General features: G+C 37.4%; 1 protein-coding gene across 4 annotated transcripts in view; it reads right to left on the bottom strand.

Annotated features, from left to right (window-relative positions):
• The window catches only part of LOC105384286 (cyclic nucleotide-gated cation channel alpha-3), a 73,153-nt gene that overhangs the window by 8,380 nt on the left and 46,871 nt on the right, over positions 1–17,902 (bottom strand). For all 4 annotated transcript variants that reach the window (XM_038108421.2, XM_038108424.2, XM_038108422.2 and 1 more), the window contains exons 6-7: positions 8,990–9,133; positions 2,342–2,534 (exon numbers count right to left, since the gene is read on the bottom strand). In XM_038108421.2, the coding sequence (XP_037964349.2) occupies positions 2,342–2,534; positions 8,990–9,133 (337 nt within the window). The remainder of the gene's footprint in view (positions 1–2,341; positions 2,535–8,989; positions 9,134–17,902) is intronic.

Here is a 17,902-nt window from a genome sequence, read left to right as displayed (position 1 = left end):
AACAAACTTTGATTTGACTGTAAATTTACAGTGTAAATTACTCTACAAGGTTGGATGATGAAGGATCTAGGACCATCCTCTCGATGTGATGAGCAATTAGCTACAATTCATTACACAACACCATTCAAACACCCCTATTTTAGTCAGGAGTGGAAAAATTACAAATTTGAAAGCGGACTCGTCAATGCGGTAAGCCATTAACTTAACTTCATTTCAGATTACGTAATTTATTTGAGTGATTTCTCAAAAGTTCACGGAAGCAAAATATTAAGTATTTAAAAGCAAAAGTTTGCTTCGAATATAACAATAACTGAGTCACTCGCTCGCTTCTGCTACTCTCTCTCATATTCATACATTTCCATACTTAAATTATAAACTGAGCTTAAAAGTACGGTTTCCCGTGGGGATTCCGAGAAAAGAGATTGCCTCGAAGTAGTCGAAAGTATTTATCCAGTTTTCTAATTCACTTCGCTTCGTTGCCACAAACACATAAACAAACCTTTGTTAACAGTGAATAGGTGATTCTTTGAAGCATACAACAGTCCCCGAATCTAATGATCTACGGCAAATGTAAAGGCATGTGCACATTAACAGAACCGGAGATCAGACTCTCAACTCAAGGTCAGGTCAGTTGACCGCAACATAAACCCTGCTTCCGTTTACAATCTACCAGATAATGAGCTACCTAAGAAATATACTTAGGTACTCACTCAGAATAACTACATACATTTCTTAACCAGATTATTTGATACCATTTGCAACAGCGTGTCCAAATTAACATAAAAACGCACCACTCAAAAATAAAAGTGAGTATTTCGTATTCCAGCTAAAACATAGAGTACCACTAAAGTTGTTGGAATAACCGCGCAGTATTCATATCTCATGCCTAGCAACAGTGGCAACTGCACTTTACATACATAAAGCTAAGTCCACATAAATCCAAGTGAGTTACATACCGGTATTAGTTAACTCGGGCGAAACCGGTTAACTGCTGTGTACCTAAATATTGTACTGTGACAGTTAAATCCACTTCACAGACGGTGGTTTCTTTGATATTTATACTACTGCTGCAGTTTTGTTCCAAACGGAACGTCCAATCAATTCTTGTTTCGGAGTGGCTACAGTGAGATCTTGAATATGTATAGATGCTTGGGATTTGCGACTACGTCGTTTGGTATATTAGGTAGGTACATAAGTACTCTTATTTACTGACTTTTGTTGGTTTTGCTTATTTTACTTACGTTGAATGTGGTAAGGTGTCAAACATGCAAAATTTAAAGACATCCGAGTCTTGGTGTCTAAACCAAACATACACGTAGGTATACATTTGATAAGTGTAACATCCCTATGTTTTATATCATGAATTATAAATAATGCTGTAGAAATAAATTATTAAGTAAATTACAGATTTATGTACAACAATCAGCGGCGGCGTGACATTTAAAACTTATTTTATTAAAATACATAAAACCTCACTGTTCGTTGGCCTGACGAGGGTAGCGTGAGGGTAACTTGCGGGTACTATAGAAACTCACACAACAAAGACGTTCCGGCATACAAATTCATAAGGTTATATAAAGGAAAGTTATTTAAACTGAGTTTATCCCATAGAAGTAATAAAGTTTTATCCTTATAAATGATAATATTTTTTTACGTGTGTGTGTGTGAGGTTGTAGGAATTAATGGCATATCAATCATATCATTAGAATGCGCTGCGGCCTATTTGTTCATTCATCAGGTTATTCGTTTTGGGAAAATATTTATTACTAGCTGTTCCCGCGAGCTTCGCTTTGCCTTAAAAAGATTTCCCGTGGGAATACCGCGATAAAAAATAACCTATGTTTTTCCCCAGGGTCTAGACCATCTGTATACAAAATTTCATTCAAATCCGTTCAGTAGTTTTGGCATGAAAGAGTAACAGACAGACAGACACAGTTACTTTCGCATTTATAATATTAGTTAGGATTAGGATTAGGATAATCTTGCTGTAGATATACATAACATATCATTACATTGTACGACGGCAATCCCCGAAGGCGTAGTCAGAGTTCACCCGCTTTTTCCGTACATTGGTACTCACACAAGCTATGTATATCATCGTATTGGATTGTGTACAATGTACTTAACGTATGGCACGTACCGTAATCCCTCGCAAGCAATAAGCATGATCACGTGATATGAGGGTATGTAAGTAAGTTGGTTACATCAGTTACATGTAATGGCCTAATTTTCCTCACCAGAAAACAGTATGAATATTATCATTCTCTACCTAGTTTGTCAAGAAGATGGGAAGTAGGAATACAAAAAAGCATCCAACAAAACAAAAGGTGACTAGACTGACCTCTTGAGCGTGTCCAAATGGACGTTGATCGCGATCTCCGCCTTGAGTTTGTCTGGAAGACACGACACCGCCTTCTCCTCGTCGGAGCATTTCTGCGTGAGCCACAGGTAGTCGAACCACTTGATGACCTTGACCTGCAGGTGCGTGGGCACGCGCCGCATGCGCATGTACGTCTTCACGCCGTCCAGCTTGGCTGCAACATGAGGATGCCATTAGTGAGTAGCTTATGTGATTTACGCTCGGGACACACTGACGACAAATGCCATTATAATGATAATTGATGGTCTCAAAGAATGAAAAATACCTCAAATTATTTGTTTTAATGATCGAATGACATCTACGATTAACACGCATTATCGCGATTATTAATGGCATTTGCCGTTAGTGTATCCGAGCATTAGTGAAAGAAGAGCCAACGAAGGCGGTGGCTGACGATCCGTGGGCTGAACCAGCGGGGCAATTCTCAAACACCGACCTAAAGTGTCTTTTTTCTATTTAAACAGTTTTAGGTTATTAATTTTTATTTTCTTATACACACACACACACACTCACGCCTTGTACTAATGTACTCCCTTGCGGAGTAGGCAGAGGTGCATTGCTGCACCCACTTTTCGCCAGAGTGTTATGTTAGTCCCAATATAATAGGGTGCGGGCCTATTGCCATTTTACGGGCACATCCAAGACCCGAGAACAAATATCTGTGTTTAAACAAATATATGCCCCAGCCGGGAAGCGAACCCGGGACCTTCGGCTCAGTAGTCAGGGTCTCTAACCACTACGCCATTCGGTCGTCATTTTCTTATAACACACAGGATACAGCCTAACATACATCTTCCAAGTTTGTTTATTAATTCAGAGGGTAGCATTGTTTAATAGCACATGACCTCAGAGGGCCAGCACGTGTCAAACAGTAGGCTTAACAGATTTGCGGTCCCAGCGCCGATGATAGTAGAGGATCAAAGTTAGGTTGGAGTGTCCTAAATGGTTTGACTTGCTCAATTAATGTTGATGTTCGGGCCTAACCTTGTGGGATGTATGTTGCTAAATCAATATATCGGTTTACATCTCTATAAAATTAAATAAATACTATTGACGGCGTTGCGGTTTCGTAAAATGTGAGGTACACAATATTATGAAAAAGTATGTGAGTTCACAATATTATGACAAAACGTACACATGTGAGAATTTATTCTGCAGCACCATCAAAACTATACAATGGTCCAATGCTGGACGTAAGATGTACGGTCAAGTGCAGAGAAACCTGACCCCCCGCTCATAGTAACAATGCTTCTGAGGGGTCAGGTGTCTCTGCCCCTTACTACACTAGCTCTCGTCCGCAAACTCTTTTAGCAAGCTTTTTACGGTGCAAAAAGCTAAACCTCCGATTTACAACCACTTAATTTGAAACATTATAGGCACTCACTTTGATCCCAAACGCAAATATTGGTTTGTTTACCTCCGACTTAATAATATAGTACATACGAGCTAGCGAGGATGTCTCGGCTCGGTTTACCAATCATCTTAAGCTGGAATTTGACAAATTCAACACAATTATTGCAATGGAAAGGGAACATAAACATTATATTTTCTGGCCACTATTTTCGAGCCTGAATCAATTACTTTTCCCTGTAGGCCATTTTGATAAAACCACTAAGTTTAACTTCAACATACAGTCACGAGCAATGAAAAAGTTTCAATGACATACCAATGGCAGAGTGTATTTTAATAATTTGACACTAGGTACTCTTTATATATTCGTTCACCATAATTATTGTATAATCTTATAAAACTCCATAGGATTAGGTTTTCGTTGCATTTTCCAAGATTTCATGATCAATTCGTAACTAATTTAACGATGAATTATTTATCTAACAAGGATCTAAAATTAAATGTAAATGTTTGCCAAATTAGAGTGTTACATAAACGTTGCATTTAAACTATTATTTGATTATAATTACTGAATCAAATGAGGATTCCGGCCGGTAAACAAGCAAATAGCTAAATTATTAGGGCTCAATTTGTAGTTAGTTTCCAGAAAACTAACACTATTTCTTATTTGTGTAGGTACTTCGGAAACAACATTACTATACCATTTAACTTTAAAACGGCTGAACAGACTTACGGTTATTCTATGTTTTGTATTACTGTTTTTATTTTTTTTGTTGTCATTGTACCTACCAAATAAATGTTTCTTAATCTTAGGCCTTGTTCCACAATGTCTGGTTAGTGGCTACCTGTGAGATAAAATACATGCTGTCACTGTCAAAAAAATAATAACAGAAAGTGACAGCATGTATTTTATCTCACAGGTAGCCACTAACCAGACATTGTGGAATAGGGGCTTAATCTTTCAATGATAATCTATCGTCTTTTCGTTTTCTAAGATGTATAAGATCCAGGTTTATCTAGCTTGAGTGTGGGGTATTAGGTGTGAACTTACTGCCATTGTTCTACATCCCACCGCAACATGGAAGTTGGTGCTCACGTGTCACTCCAAACTACTCACAACTTGATGTTAGTGAATAATAATTGAAACTCAAAGTTTGGCGAACCGTTTCACCACCCGTAATGACGTTTTAAGCTAAACGGTTTAGGGAATGTAGATGTATGAAATTTGTTATTGAATCAGGAATTTTGTAAATAAAATAATAATAATTACGTTAAATTTAGTCATACACGTAAGCATAAATTTACTGTCTATGTATAGGTACGGTGGCCTGCGCCTAAAAGTATACAGGCGGAGTTTTTAAAATAGCGATCCCTGATGATGAAGGGACCAGCTACATCTGTTATAAATCCGGGGACGTGTTGTGTGTGATGTGTGTAGCACATAGTGGTGTTTATGTGGATGTCCTTGAGCAGCATGTGAGCTTGAGATCGCTATTTTAAAAACTCCGCTTGTATACTTGTAGGCCACCGTACATAAAAAAAATATTAATCTATTAAGTTCAAACGAAAAAAAATGGTCTGTCTTGGCGCTTGGCTCTTGTCACGTATAAATGTGGCCTTCATATTTAATATTCGATTCGATCGTTCAAGTTACTTCATTTATTTCGACATAATTATTATGGTATTTTTCAACTCATTTATTGGAAATAATTATCATACCCACGATGAATATTAAAATGCGCTGGTATGGTGAGGCGTCGGTTTCAAACTTTTGAATATTGATGTTATTAAATCCTTATTAAGGCTGGTTAATTATTCAGCACCTACTTCCTGATTAAACTTAACTTTTCAACATGCAACCTTTGTCTGAAAACATAATAATAGAAAAACTTTAGGCCGGTCCCTGCGGCGAGGTGTTAAAAATTCACGCCACGTTAAAACAAAACGAAGCCAAGTTTTTCCTCGGCCGAAACGGAGTGGAATCTTTGTGCAAACGCAGAGCACGTGTGAAATATTGAAAGCTTTTAGTTGCTCCGAATGAAACTTGTGTTTTAACACCCGCTGTCAAATAAAACATTAGCGCTTGCTAATGTCCGTGCGTCAATCAGTCACATATTTGTGTACAGTCGCTGTCTGACGGACATATAAAGATTAATTTTTGTGTTAGAATCCTAACTATCCTAACTAATCCTAATCCTAACTAATATTATAAATGCGAAAGTAACTGTGTCTGTCTGTCTGTTACTCTTTCACGGCAAAACTACAGAACGGATTTGAATGAAATTTGGTATACATAATATGGTCCAGACCATGAAAAAGAACATAGGCTACTTTTTATCCCGGAATTCCCACGGGAACACTTTTTAAGGCGAAGCGAAGCGCGCGGGAACAGCTAGTACTTAATAAATGTAGAGCTATTAAACAAATAATATGTAACCTATTGTTCAAAAGCTATTGTATAGTAATAATAAATTTTCTTTGAATTGTATTTGCCAGCAGTTTTCAACTGCGCGTACAGTGTACATTACTCACGCATTCGCAGTATAAATCAAACGGGGGGATTCATTATTTATCCGGAACACAGTAAATGTATCATTCCAATATAGGATTCATAAATTTAAGCTACAAGTTTGGACAGTCCCATCAGTCTTCGAGGCGCTAGTGATTCAAATTGTTTGAATAAGACGGCTCACCTACAATCTCGCCCCTGACGGTGAGGTTACGGATATGGAATACCAGAAGTTCATACCGTGAAGGTACATGTGTATGTCCAAGTCCACGTCCGGTGAAGGGTAATGGGGGGTGTTAGTGGCTGGTGGCCGCGGTGTCCGGAGATCAATTGTTGAGTTGTTAGTGTGTGCGGCGCCGGATCGATGCGGCGGGCGCGGGGGGCGGGGGAGGGGGGGACGACTCTCTCCGAGCTATTTATAGCGCTAAAGCCGCTGACCTATTTCGCTGCAGCGCCGAGGAAGGTCACGGATCCGGCGTCCTCTTTGCCGGCGCCATTGTCTCTCAAACCGCGCTGCAGCGCTAATTAAAGTTGTTGACACTTCGTCGCTGTGCAACTGTGTTCGTGTGGATCTGATTTCAATTGCCTGTTTTAAGGTTGTTACAGTGTGAGTTGCGAGCGGGGTTAAGTTTCAATTAGGGGTAGTATTGTGTGTGTGCACGTGGGGCACGTCGACCTGCTTAGCGCGCTAATGTGACGGGCGGGACCAGCGGCCCGTGACCCCTCGCCTGGTGTCGTTATCATTGCGAGCAACCGGGCTCGAGGGACCTTGCATCGTCGGTCTCTCTAAATATCGTAAAGGCAGCTTTTTACCTTAACCAGGGAGGACCCCGAATCAGAGACCATTGATCAGTACATCAGCCAGGGCCGCTCACTGCTGGACCATCTCCTCATTACGAACCTCGCAAGCTCTCAACAATTTCACTCGTATTTCTGCCTCAAGATTAAAATAGAAATACATTTTTCATACCGGAAGCCGGATGTTGTCTGGCGTTAAATTGTCTCAGTTTAAAATACCTTTTAAATGAGGAAGTATTACACTCTGCTGCAATTCTTCATTTCTGTTCAAGGAAGTATAGCGGGTGTATTGAATTTCCGTGCTTTTAGATATTTTTTACCTTTGTTCTTCGAGTTATGTAAGTTTTGCTTTCATTTGGTTAGTTCATTTAATAATACGAATAACCAATATTATTATGATGGTAAATTAAAAAAAATCAAGGAAACGGTCCTCGCTAACTATGATGTATGTAGTTTATTTATAATAGCTATTGCTATGAATTAATTATATTTTGTCCTTGTTTAGGATCGGTTTGTATTTTTTTTTGCACTCTTCTCTTTTATTTTTTATAATTTATATATTTCGAACCAGGTAGTCTGGAAGAAATTACTCTTAGTAATAAGGTCGTCAGTTATGTCGTCTATGTTGAGTATTTCTTTTAAAAATTCCTGTCTGCATGCAAATGTAATTCAACTGTCTACGATATCATAACAAGTGGCAAAATGCAATGAATAAATTTAAAAACGTGCTACAAACTACTACGACTCTGCGTAGATGAGCTACGATATTTCGTAGCAAAGTGCTACGAAAACGTGTAGCCCAACGCCATACAATTTTACTATGCGTTTGGAAGATATCCGAACTTTCCGGATGTGCATTACGGACGCACAGTTAAGTTAAGCTTTAAAATAAGAGTGGTTTTGTTTCATAACCACACAAGTGAAGTTACGGAAATGGTCTTAGCAATTTAGTCATACACTCGGCAAGGGGCCAAGGTGATAAAGCTTGGTATAATGAGCTTAGACCGCCCGCGCGGGCAGGGCCGGCTGAAGACTTGCCAACAACATTGTGACTCCTCGTAAGATCTCTACATTGAAAAAATATTTTTAAATATGACGTTACTTTAGAGTAATCTCATTTAGTCAAAATTTATAAGATGTTTATAGATGTTTAAAGAAAGTTTAGGAGCTTACTGTAATATTGTATGTACCTCTTTATTTTTAAAAATAACTCTTCTAACATATAGACAGATTGCACCTCAATAAAAAAATAAGCGTCAATTAGTTCGAGGTACCTTTGTCGAAGCTACGACTACATACATATTGAGCTGCAATCCGACGCCAGTTTCCCGCTCAGTAATGCATGATAAATAGGGCGAATAGGGCAAGAGTCAGAGAGCACACGTAATGTTGTGATCGCGGAAAGCGCGTCGGCAACGTGGCTGATCCCGTGCAATTGACATAGTTATCTCCAGCATTTGGTCGAAAGCCGGTTTTATTGGGCAAATAGGACGACAGTGATGACACATTGTGCCGGACTAACGAGCCGCCGGCTATCAATGGCCTAACGTAGCTAACGAACTACTGAATGGACTGGCTTTATGCTAACTACTCGATTCAGGAATCACGCATTTAAGCCTTACATCAGCGCTGCGCGAATTCGGGGATTCACCGGCTCTGCGCCTTTAATTAGTTTCATGACAATATTGTTATTTGCATTTTACAGTAGGTTGTTGCAGGTATTTCAATAACCTCTTTATTTTATAATTGATGTAGAATTGATGAAGTTATCTCCGTCTGGGTCAGATATATGGTATCTCCTTAGATTAACAATATACGAACAAGATGGTGTGTCACATACAAAAACAAAGTTAACAACTGCCCGCATTTTGTTTACTGTCAAACCGTTTTAAGCTCATCCTATGCCAACTTATTTCACTGCTATTGAGTGTAGTAAGATGAAGATCGCCTACCTTGGAACTCCTTCCTCGCCGTGCTGACGGAGGTGACGATGTTGGCGACGTGGCCGAGCACGGCGGCGAACAGCATGAGCCCGAACAGCAGCTGCGCGATCACGAACACGTACTCGCCCTTGGAGCGCGGCCGCGGCAGGTCGCCTGTGAATGTGGTGAGTGGGTTAGTTAAAGAAGAGAAAGTTCTTCTTAGGGTGAGGGCCTATTGGTAGGTACGTATCGTCATCGTGCCATTTATTTTAAAATAGTTTCTTTGGGATGACGCAATGCTACGTACTGATAAATACTTGAGCTGGAATAGGGTATGTTACCGTGGTGAAAGGATTAGCCATAAGAGTAGAGAAGCGATAATAAATAGGTATCCTATACAGAGCGACTCAGTTTCAAGGAGTTAGTATACAGGGTGTGATTTATCATCCTCCATTCTAGAACACGACACTAAGAGGTCCGCGATGTTTTCATCAGCATCAAAGTCGAATGAGCATCTCCGGAATGCTAAAAATAGCGCCCCCGCCATAGAACACTTAAAGTTCAGACTGATGAAACTGGCTGTAAACCCCGCCCGTAAACTTTACAACAGTGCAGGTTACGAGGAAGCTTTATGTGAAAAATTATACACTTACATTACACTGAGCTTGGAAAATTCAAGACTTTGATTCTTTAAAACATTCTATTTTTAGTCTATTTTTGGTGAGGGAAGAACTTAAAGTTTTACTTTTATGTTCAGTTTTATACACCGTATACATACCAACACAAGTTTGGTCAAAGATTATTACACAACTTGAAAAAACGCGACACCGACTATTCGTTAATCAATTCTATAGAAATGTACGAAAAAACAGAGCTACCGCGTAGGCACGTGTGGACGTGGGTTTATGTTATTCAGTAAAAAAAATATACCTGTACTTTATATCGTTTTTCAACAACATTAAATCAAAGCAATTTAGAACTACAGGTGATGATTTAGACTGTTTAATGTTATGACTATGACTATAGATTACAGGATTTAGAAGCCACAACTTTATATCTTCATTCAACAAATTTCTCCTGAAACTTCCTCATCTAACCGCTTTAATCTCAAGGGTTGTAAATTTGGTGAAAACTCCACCGCGAAACGTTATTTTCAATAAAGATATGAATAATATTATTCCAAGAGTTCATCAAGTTCTTTTGGAGTACATTTAAACTACAACCGAAACTTTGGCAGTAATATGAACTAGCCGCGCGGAGTTGTGAATAGCTCCTTCAGAAACATTCCCTTTGCTGAAACTACTTCTAACGAAGACGCAACGCGCGAGTTATAATCATACAACCTGCTACGTACATCGTTCACCGGTAACTGGATGGATGTGCGAATTAAATAACTTTATAGCTTTCACTGGCTGCTATTTGATTTTATTAATCTCGAAAGTCATAAAATGGATCCAAACTATATAATTGTTTATTCGATATAACAGTAAAACAGATTAAATTTTTAACATAATATATGTAGATGTATATAACTGAAAATGATAAAAGAAGTCTTTGCAAAATCACACCCTTTATTTTCTATCACTTGTTGCATCATCAGAAGGCCGTACTTGTCTACTGCTGGGCATAGTCATTATGACTCATATCTCATATACCAAACAACCACACTACACTACGTCCACCACTCAACGCCCAGCCACTACCTGCTTCGCCAGTTCATGATTTTCGGTTAAGTACTTACTAGGGTTATGCGAATTATCGAAACATAAAATATAAAACTCATTGACATAACCAGAAACACAACATATCATTAATTCGTGTGTACAATTTTTCGACACAGCGAAAACTATCAAAAATATTAGTTTAGTGCCACAAACTTATCTGTTCCGGTGACAGCTCACATAAATGTCTAATATTTCTTAATTCTATAAGATTTTAAGTTTGTTCGTATTGTTAATTCGCTCTTGCGGTGTTAATAAACCCATCTAATCTTTTACCATATACAAATTCATTAGTAAGTAATGAGATATGGATCAATTTAGTACGCTGTCACCGGAACAGATAAGTTTGTCGCACTGTACCTGCTTTGCACTGGTATATTGAGTTGTGTGAAGTGAGTGAATCCGTCCCCCTGGTTGGTTTCCCGGAGTGGCCCACACTGGTTGCGGCCGCTGACCAATCAGCAGCGACCACGCGCCGGTGAGTCGGCAGTCATTCACTCATTGTGAATACATGTTTTATTGTAAACGTAACCTGAATATTCATTTGATTGCTCTTCGTTATTTAATTGACAGGTAATTAGGTTAATTAAGAATTATAATTGAAATTGTTGGTACTGTGGTGGTGAAAAATATTGGTTTTAATGAATAATTGTGGTATAGGAAAGATATTTGCAATATTAACCGTTTAAATAGAAGTAATAGGTGTAGGTATATGTATATACCACAAATTTATAGAAGCTTTAGTCTAAATATGGCAGCATTAAAATGTACCTAAACTGAGAAAATTAATTAAGTATTTTGAAAGATGAATATCCATTTTATCCAACTCGATATTGTCTTTCATGGAAAGATTTGAATATTAAAATGATGTCATTGTAACACATAACCACCATTTCCACCTGGAAAAAAACTCAGAACGACGATAATTTAACTGAAATATACATACAAATGTTTAATTTATTTACACTGCCGGGCAATGAAAAAGTTCCACTCACAAAATGCCGACATCAAATGAGGCCAATTTTTTCAAAGATTTCATTTAAAATTGGGACGAAATATTGCTGTTTTAGTTGATAATATCCTGATGCTCTGTTACATGTACCTACTTCAATGTTGCAGAAGGCGTAATTTAGCTAGCTTTTTCCGTTCAGAACTAATTTGATGCTTTTCTAAGTGGAACCTTTTTAATGCCCGTGAGTGTAAAAATAATATAATAAAATTTAATGTGTTTTGGTGATATTTATAAATAATCCTTCATTCACTGTACCGCGGGCGGGTAAAAAGACAAATCTATTATCCCGGGACATGCTTTTTAAGCTCCGCAAAAAGTTTCACCGAACTGCATATTCACCAGCTTTCGGCTGCAGTAAGCTCAGATTTATACCAGTGCTTTGAAGCAGTCTTATAAATTATTGTCTATGTCCAGACCGGATGTGGACGTTGTCTGTGGACCAGAGAGTAAAAGGTTCCGGAAGTTAGTTAAGTGTGACAAATTTTGTGCTCATGTAAGTTCCAGAAGTGTAATTCAACTACTCAACTGTGAAACTATGTAGTACATAGTTTTAAAGTGAATTAGTTATGCTGGACTACTTAGTATTGATGTTAAAAGGTGATTAGAAGTAAACGTACTTTTAATAATAAGTTATCTGAATATGTTAACAATAAATAAATATGTGACTGGAATCACATATAATTTAGAATATAAGATATCAGAAGACAATAGCGTACTGATAACATTATATAATTATGCTAACTGGGTATTTTACCCCCCATAACATGCTCTAGTTAGCCTCTGTAGCAGACAGCCATCGGGATAAGGCCTACAGCACTTAAAACCGCAGTTACCAACCGACACAATGTGATATAATTCGATCCCCAACTCATTATAGAGTCACTCCCAACGCTTATAATGAAAACGTTCGCTAATGCACTTTTATGGGCTCAATAAAAGGCGCTACTCCTTTCCTTACCGCTTTCTCCTGAGTTGCCATAGATAAAAGCTTTATGTTTATAGCTACAGAGGTTAGAATTGCGTGGCTATGTGTGTTGGCGGGAGACAAGGCATTGTGGGCTAGGTGAACGTCTCTAGACGTTCCTTTATTGGCTACAATTGCTTGCTGCAAGCGCGCGGCTGAAGCGGCCAATAACCCACTAATGTTCCGTATTCATGGACGCATATTAAATCTGACGCGGCTATTATTTGAATTCTTACAACATTTTGGAGCAGTTTCATTTTGAATTTTGGTAGGCATTATGGCTTTATCATTATCGTTTACCTGAATTGGAACTTCGTTATCTATTTTACTGGCTACCTTTTTATGACGGAGGTAGGTAGGTCGGCCATGTTTATATCGTATAACATATCAAATACTGTATAAAGGTATTATGATCAATACAATTAAGCTTAAATTGAAGCTTACAGGATTAGAACGTCATAAGCTTAGATGTGCAGTGCTGGCCAACCATGAGGTGACAACTGTTAATTCCTACTACGTTGTCAACTGCTTGCTATCGTATTATTGCGGTAGCCTTGTGACTGGTTCTATTCTAATGCAATATATCACAGAATAATAACAATAGCAATATTTACTATGGGATATTTTGATATTCACTTTAAGACCAAACCGTATAGGTAGGTACTCATACTATACATAAGTTGAAGTTTTTCCCTCAAAGTGCTCGTAACTTGTACCACTTGTAATACATCAATAGGTACTAACTATGTCTAAACAAAGAAAAACGAATCGATAGGTTTATACCTAGGGATAGGATAATTTGGCTATTAACCTACAAGATCTTGATATTCTGGAGAGATCACTTTAGCTTTTATAAAAACAAATGAACAAGAGCCATTGTGCAATCAGTACGTTAAATACAATGAGAGAAAATTAGTTAAGCGAGGCAACGCTATTAAATTTTGTTAAACGGAATCTGGAGTGACCCCCTGGAACCATTTTCCGTAACAAGAGCACGTAACTTTTAATCGTATGCTTAAGTTATAAAACTTGGAATTATCTCAAATACCGTCGATATACAGTAAAATTTTACTGCGCAAGTATCGAACAAGGAAGAGTAACTTCGACCTTTTATTGACATTCTTCTAAGCATCAATAAAAGTTTTTTTTATCACTTACGCACCAAACTGCTTTGAAGAAGTTTACTCAAACAGAATACCTTCCTACTTTAACTTCATAATAACTTGTAGTGTTACAATCCCTATTGTTACACTATACGTATTATACTAATATATTGTCTACTACTACCTACTCAACCATCATAAATGCGATAATTGTAAGTTCACCAAAACCTTTATTACTTCCAGGATGATAAAAAACGTAAAAGATAAGGTTTTTGTATTATTACAAATTAATTAAGTTTCATAAAAAAAATTGACTGTAACCGCCAGCACAATACAAAAGAAAAAAAACAAACATTTAACGAATCCCTTTTCTTCGTTATGACTACTAATATTACGCAATTTCCCAGTTAATAACCAAAAGGATAAGGAAAATATAAATAAAAGCAAAGGGCCGAACTCAATACAAAAGCTAATACAGGCTTCGACAGTCAGCGAGGCGCGGCCGTATACCTTTCTCGATTGGTCTACGTTATTAGCAAAAGCATTTTTCATAAGGCCAGATTCTCATAATACAATACCTTTTTTCCTTTCATTCCCATAGATGACTTATTGTGCTTTTGTGTTCGCGTAGTTTCACATTGGCTTTCATTTGTACCGGTGGTTGAGATGGCGTTTGAATTGAACGATGATGATTTGTAAATATAATATATTATATATTTAATTTAATTATCAAAACCTTCTCTTCTTTTTGGGGATGACTATTGATTACAGTATGGATCATATATTGAAAAAAATGGTGGCAGGTTAAGCTCCGTCGCCTTTGCTTCCACATTTTCATAATCAGAATTATTACATTACACATGGTAAAAGTCTTAATTAAAAAAATACGAGTACCAATGACTTTGGATGTTACGTTAGTTTATTACTTCTATGGTTGATACCAAATATTGCAGGCGTGTTTGTTTTTCCATTCAGTTGCATTGTCAGTATTGTCACTGAATAAATATTACCCTTCCCCGAGTTATAAATAAAAATTTCTATTGTTGGCTTTGTCAGTGATTAAATAAACGGCGATACCGGTGATTTGCTTTTTTAAATGTAGGCTTTTATATTTATATATTTGTGCAATAAAGAATTAAATATACACGTACCTACAGTCGTCGAAATATAATAGGTCCGTTTAGACAGCTCCAAAATCAGTCCAAAATGTATGGGACAGCTGGTGTCAAACCTAAATCATAAAAATCTAAACAATAAGTAACTTTTGGTGCTTTAAACTTCGATCATTCGAAGGCTTTAAAAGTTCTTTTTTCTTTCGGCCGTTAAATAATAAGCTACACATGTGTCATTTTATGTATTTCATCAAGTAAATCAAGAATAAATAGCAAATTTGTGTAGCTGTCCAAACGGGCCTATTATATTTTGACGACTGTAGTAGCCTTACGGCGAGCTTCGCTTTTCCCAAGAAGTGTTTTTTTTTATATATCAAACTTTGTTGTCGCTGTTGCCAAGTATAAATCCTACTCGCGAGCAATGGACAACTTCCACCGAAAAAATGCTAAAGACACCAAATGGCCCTAGTTTCTAAAACATTTTTTAATTTATTTGAACACAATATTTATGTTTTTAATTGGTAGGTAATATTGTGGTGCGCTATTTAATGTACTTCAATATTACAGACGGCGTCATTAAGCTACCTTTTAGTATTTTTTGCTATGATACTGGAACTGTAAAGTATGTACCTATGATGTACCATGGTGGATGTTTGTCATTCCTTGATAAGAAAATAGCTGGACCGTTGTTTTTTATTCTGACACCCTGGATAGCACAAAAACTAACTTTAATTACGAAATAATAATTATCATTATGCTATTGACATAGCAGAATATGTAAAAATATTTAGAATGCAATAAACAAACACACAGTAATAAACCCTTCTTAAAGCAAACACAGAGATACTGATTCCTTTGAACAGAAACGTCGCAAGGTTCAATAACGTAAGCAATACGCTACAAGTGCTGCCGGCATTACGCTCGCTTATCATATTTCAATATGTACGCTTCTATGGCATTTCATATTCCAAATCTTTTAACTTTTTATTGGAAAGCTGCTGAGCATGATTGCGTTCTGCACATATAGCGTAAATTACTTGTAATGTGTTAGTAGTTTAGTAATGTATGTATATTGCTATAATAATTATAATCACAAAATTACAACATGAAGCGTCTCGTTGAAAATTTGAAGACGTCTCTTCATAAAAATATTATACAAATATTGCTTTGAAACATCAGCCTGGCTCTTTTTTAGTGAATAGCGGATATGGTTACTGAATCGCCATCTAAAGTGTCTTGCGTTTTCATAATTAAAAACATCACCAGTTCTCTTCAAAAGCATTTTTCCAAAAAGTAGAAAATAAAACATCAAGCTAAGTTGCTTTCGCACTGTTCGCTTTCGTGTACCATCAATAATGTGGCAGTGACGTGAAAGAAGAACAAGAAAGGTAGTGAAATATGGGCCACGTCCAACCACGATACATAGATACAATTCAGCGCACTGGCGCTGTTTAAGGCCGTGTCCGCAAATATTTTTCCGGGCGGAATAATTCGCGCTAATTATATTCCGCAATCAAAGTTCGCCTGTTGATTTTTTGCGTTTTTTTTCCGCAAGTGCAGATACTCCTATAGTATTCGATGTGTTACAGAATTGCGAATTAATTCCGCGCGGTGCGGACACGGCCTAAGGTGTCTCCAACCTGCACCAGTGACAGCGGCCATTTTTACCGCCCGACGCAAAGATGGGTGATATAAGGTTTAGGTGTCTGTGTTTTGATGTGTGTGTGTATCTGTCTCTGGCAACGTAGCTCTGAAATAGCTAAACTGACTAGTTTTTGTTTTTTAAATAATTTGGAATTATGTACAGTTGTCTATAATTGAAGTTATTGCTTGTTGAATCAACTGTAGGCATAGTTTGCAGTATGGGGGCGAAATATATTTTTTATTGCATCGTCTTCGTAAATACGAGTATCCACTGGACGCAAGCTTTTTTCCACTGATTACAATAAAAAAACCCATTTATAAAGATAAATATACCTACTTACAATAATTTATACATACAATGAAGGATACAAAAGAAAATCAAAGTCATGTCCAAAAAAAAACTTGTGGTTGGTAGAAATATTACGTATTTTTCTCCATTTGAGGAAAGTATTGCTAAAAGGTCTTAAAAGTGCATTAACAGCAACAGCTCCTATAAATTATGACGGACGTCTCCCCAACACCCCAACACACTTCAATAATTCAACCGAAACAACTATTCTGGTAACTACTTGACTATTGTGAAACTCTTACGAACAACACGGTCGGGAGAAGAGCAAGTTTCGCTATAGCGAAAATCAAACGATTCCGAAAAACGTTAACGTTATTACGTTTCCGCCAGAAACGTCCGTTTTTAGCGTTTACATTATCTTAGTTACATTGACTTCTACATTCTAGATCAAATATTTGAATTAGCATTAAGATAGCGTGAAACGTGTCAGTTTTTGGAAAACGATTTCAAACGGAAGTTATGTTTTCAATTATTCGCGCTAGTTGGCCATGTACACTCACGTGCAAAGAAACAGTTCCACTTACAAAATGCAGATAACAAATGGACCCAATTTTTTAACATTTAACAATCAATTTGAACAAAATGTTGATTTTATTTGATAATATTCTGATGCACATTGAAATGTACTTAAATATTGAAGAAAGCGTCATTAAGTTAGTTTTTTCCATTTAGGAGTAATTTGGTGATTTTCTCAATGGAACTTTTTCATTGCCCGTGAGTGTACTTCATTTAAATTAAAAAGTTACGCGGAAGCTAGGACGACAAGTCTAACTTTCTGATAACCATACGCTACAATCTCAACCTAAAGCACCGTATGCTCTTCCACCTCACACCAGTGTTCCAAGTGAAACTCCTTTATTCGCTTCACAGATAAACATACGAATGTTTACTAACAAAAGTTGTCCGTCCGGCGACTACAGACTACAGACCGAGACGAGGGGACCAAAGTTTAAGTTAACAACGACGTCTCTGTACTGTCCTAATGATGTACTGGGACCTACTGAGAATAGGTTTCGTTTATACAGTTGGTATACAGGA

Source organism: Plutella xylostella, chromosome 15, assembly GCF_932276165.1.
Source record: "Plutella xylostella chromosome 15, ilPluXylo3.1, whole genome shotgun sequence".
NCBI lineage: Eukaryota > Metazoa > Arthropoda > Insecta > Lepidoptera > Plutellidae > Plutella > Plutella xylostella.
The sequence above is the reverse complement of the archived record's forward strand: the minus strand, read 5'-3'. Positions and strand labels throughout refer to the sequence as shown.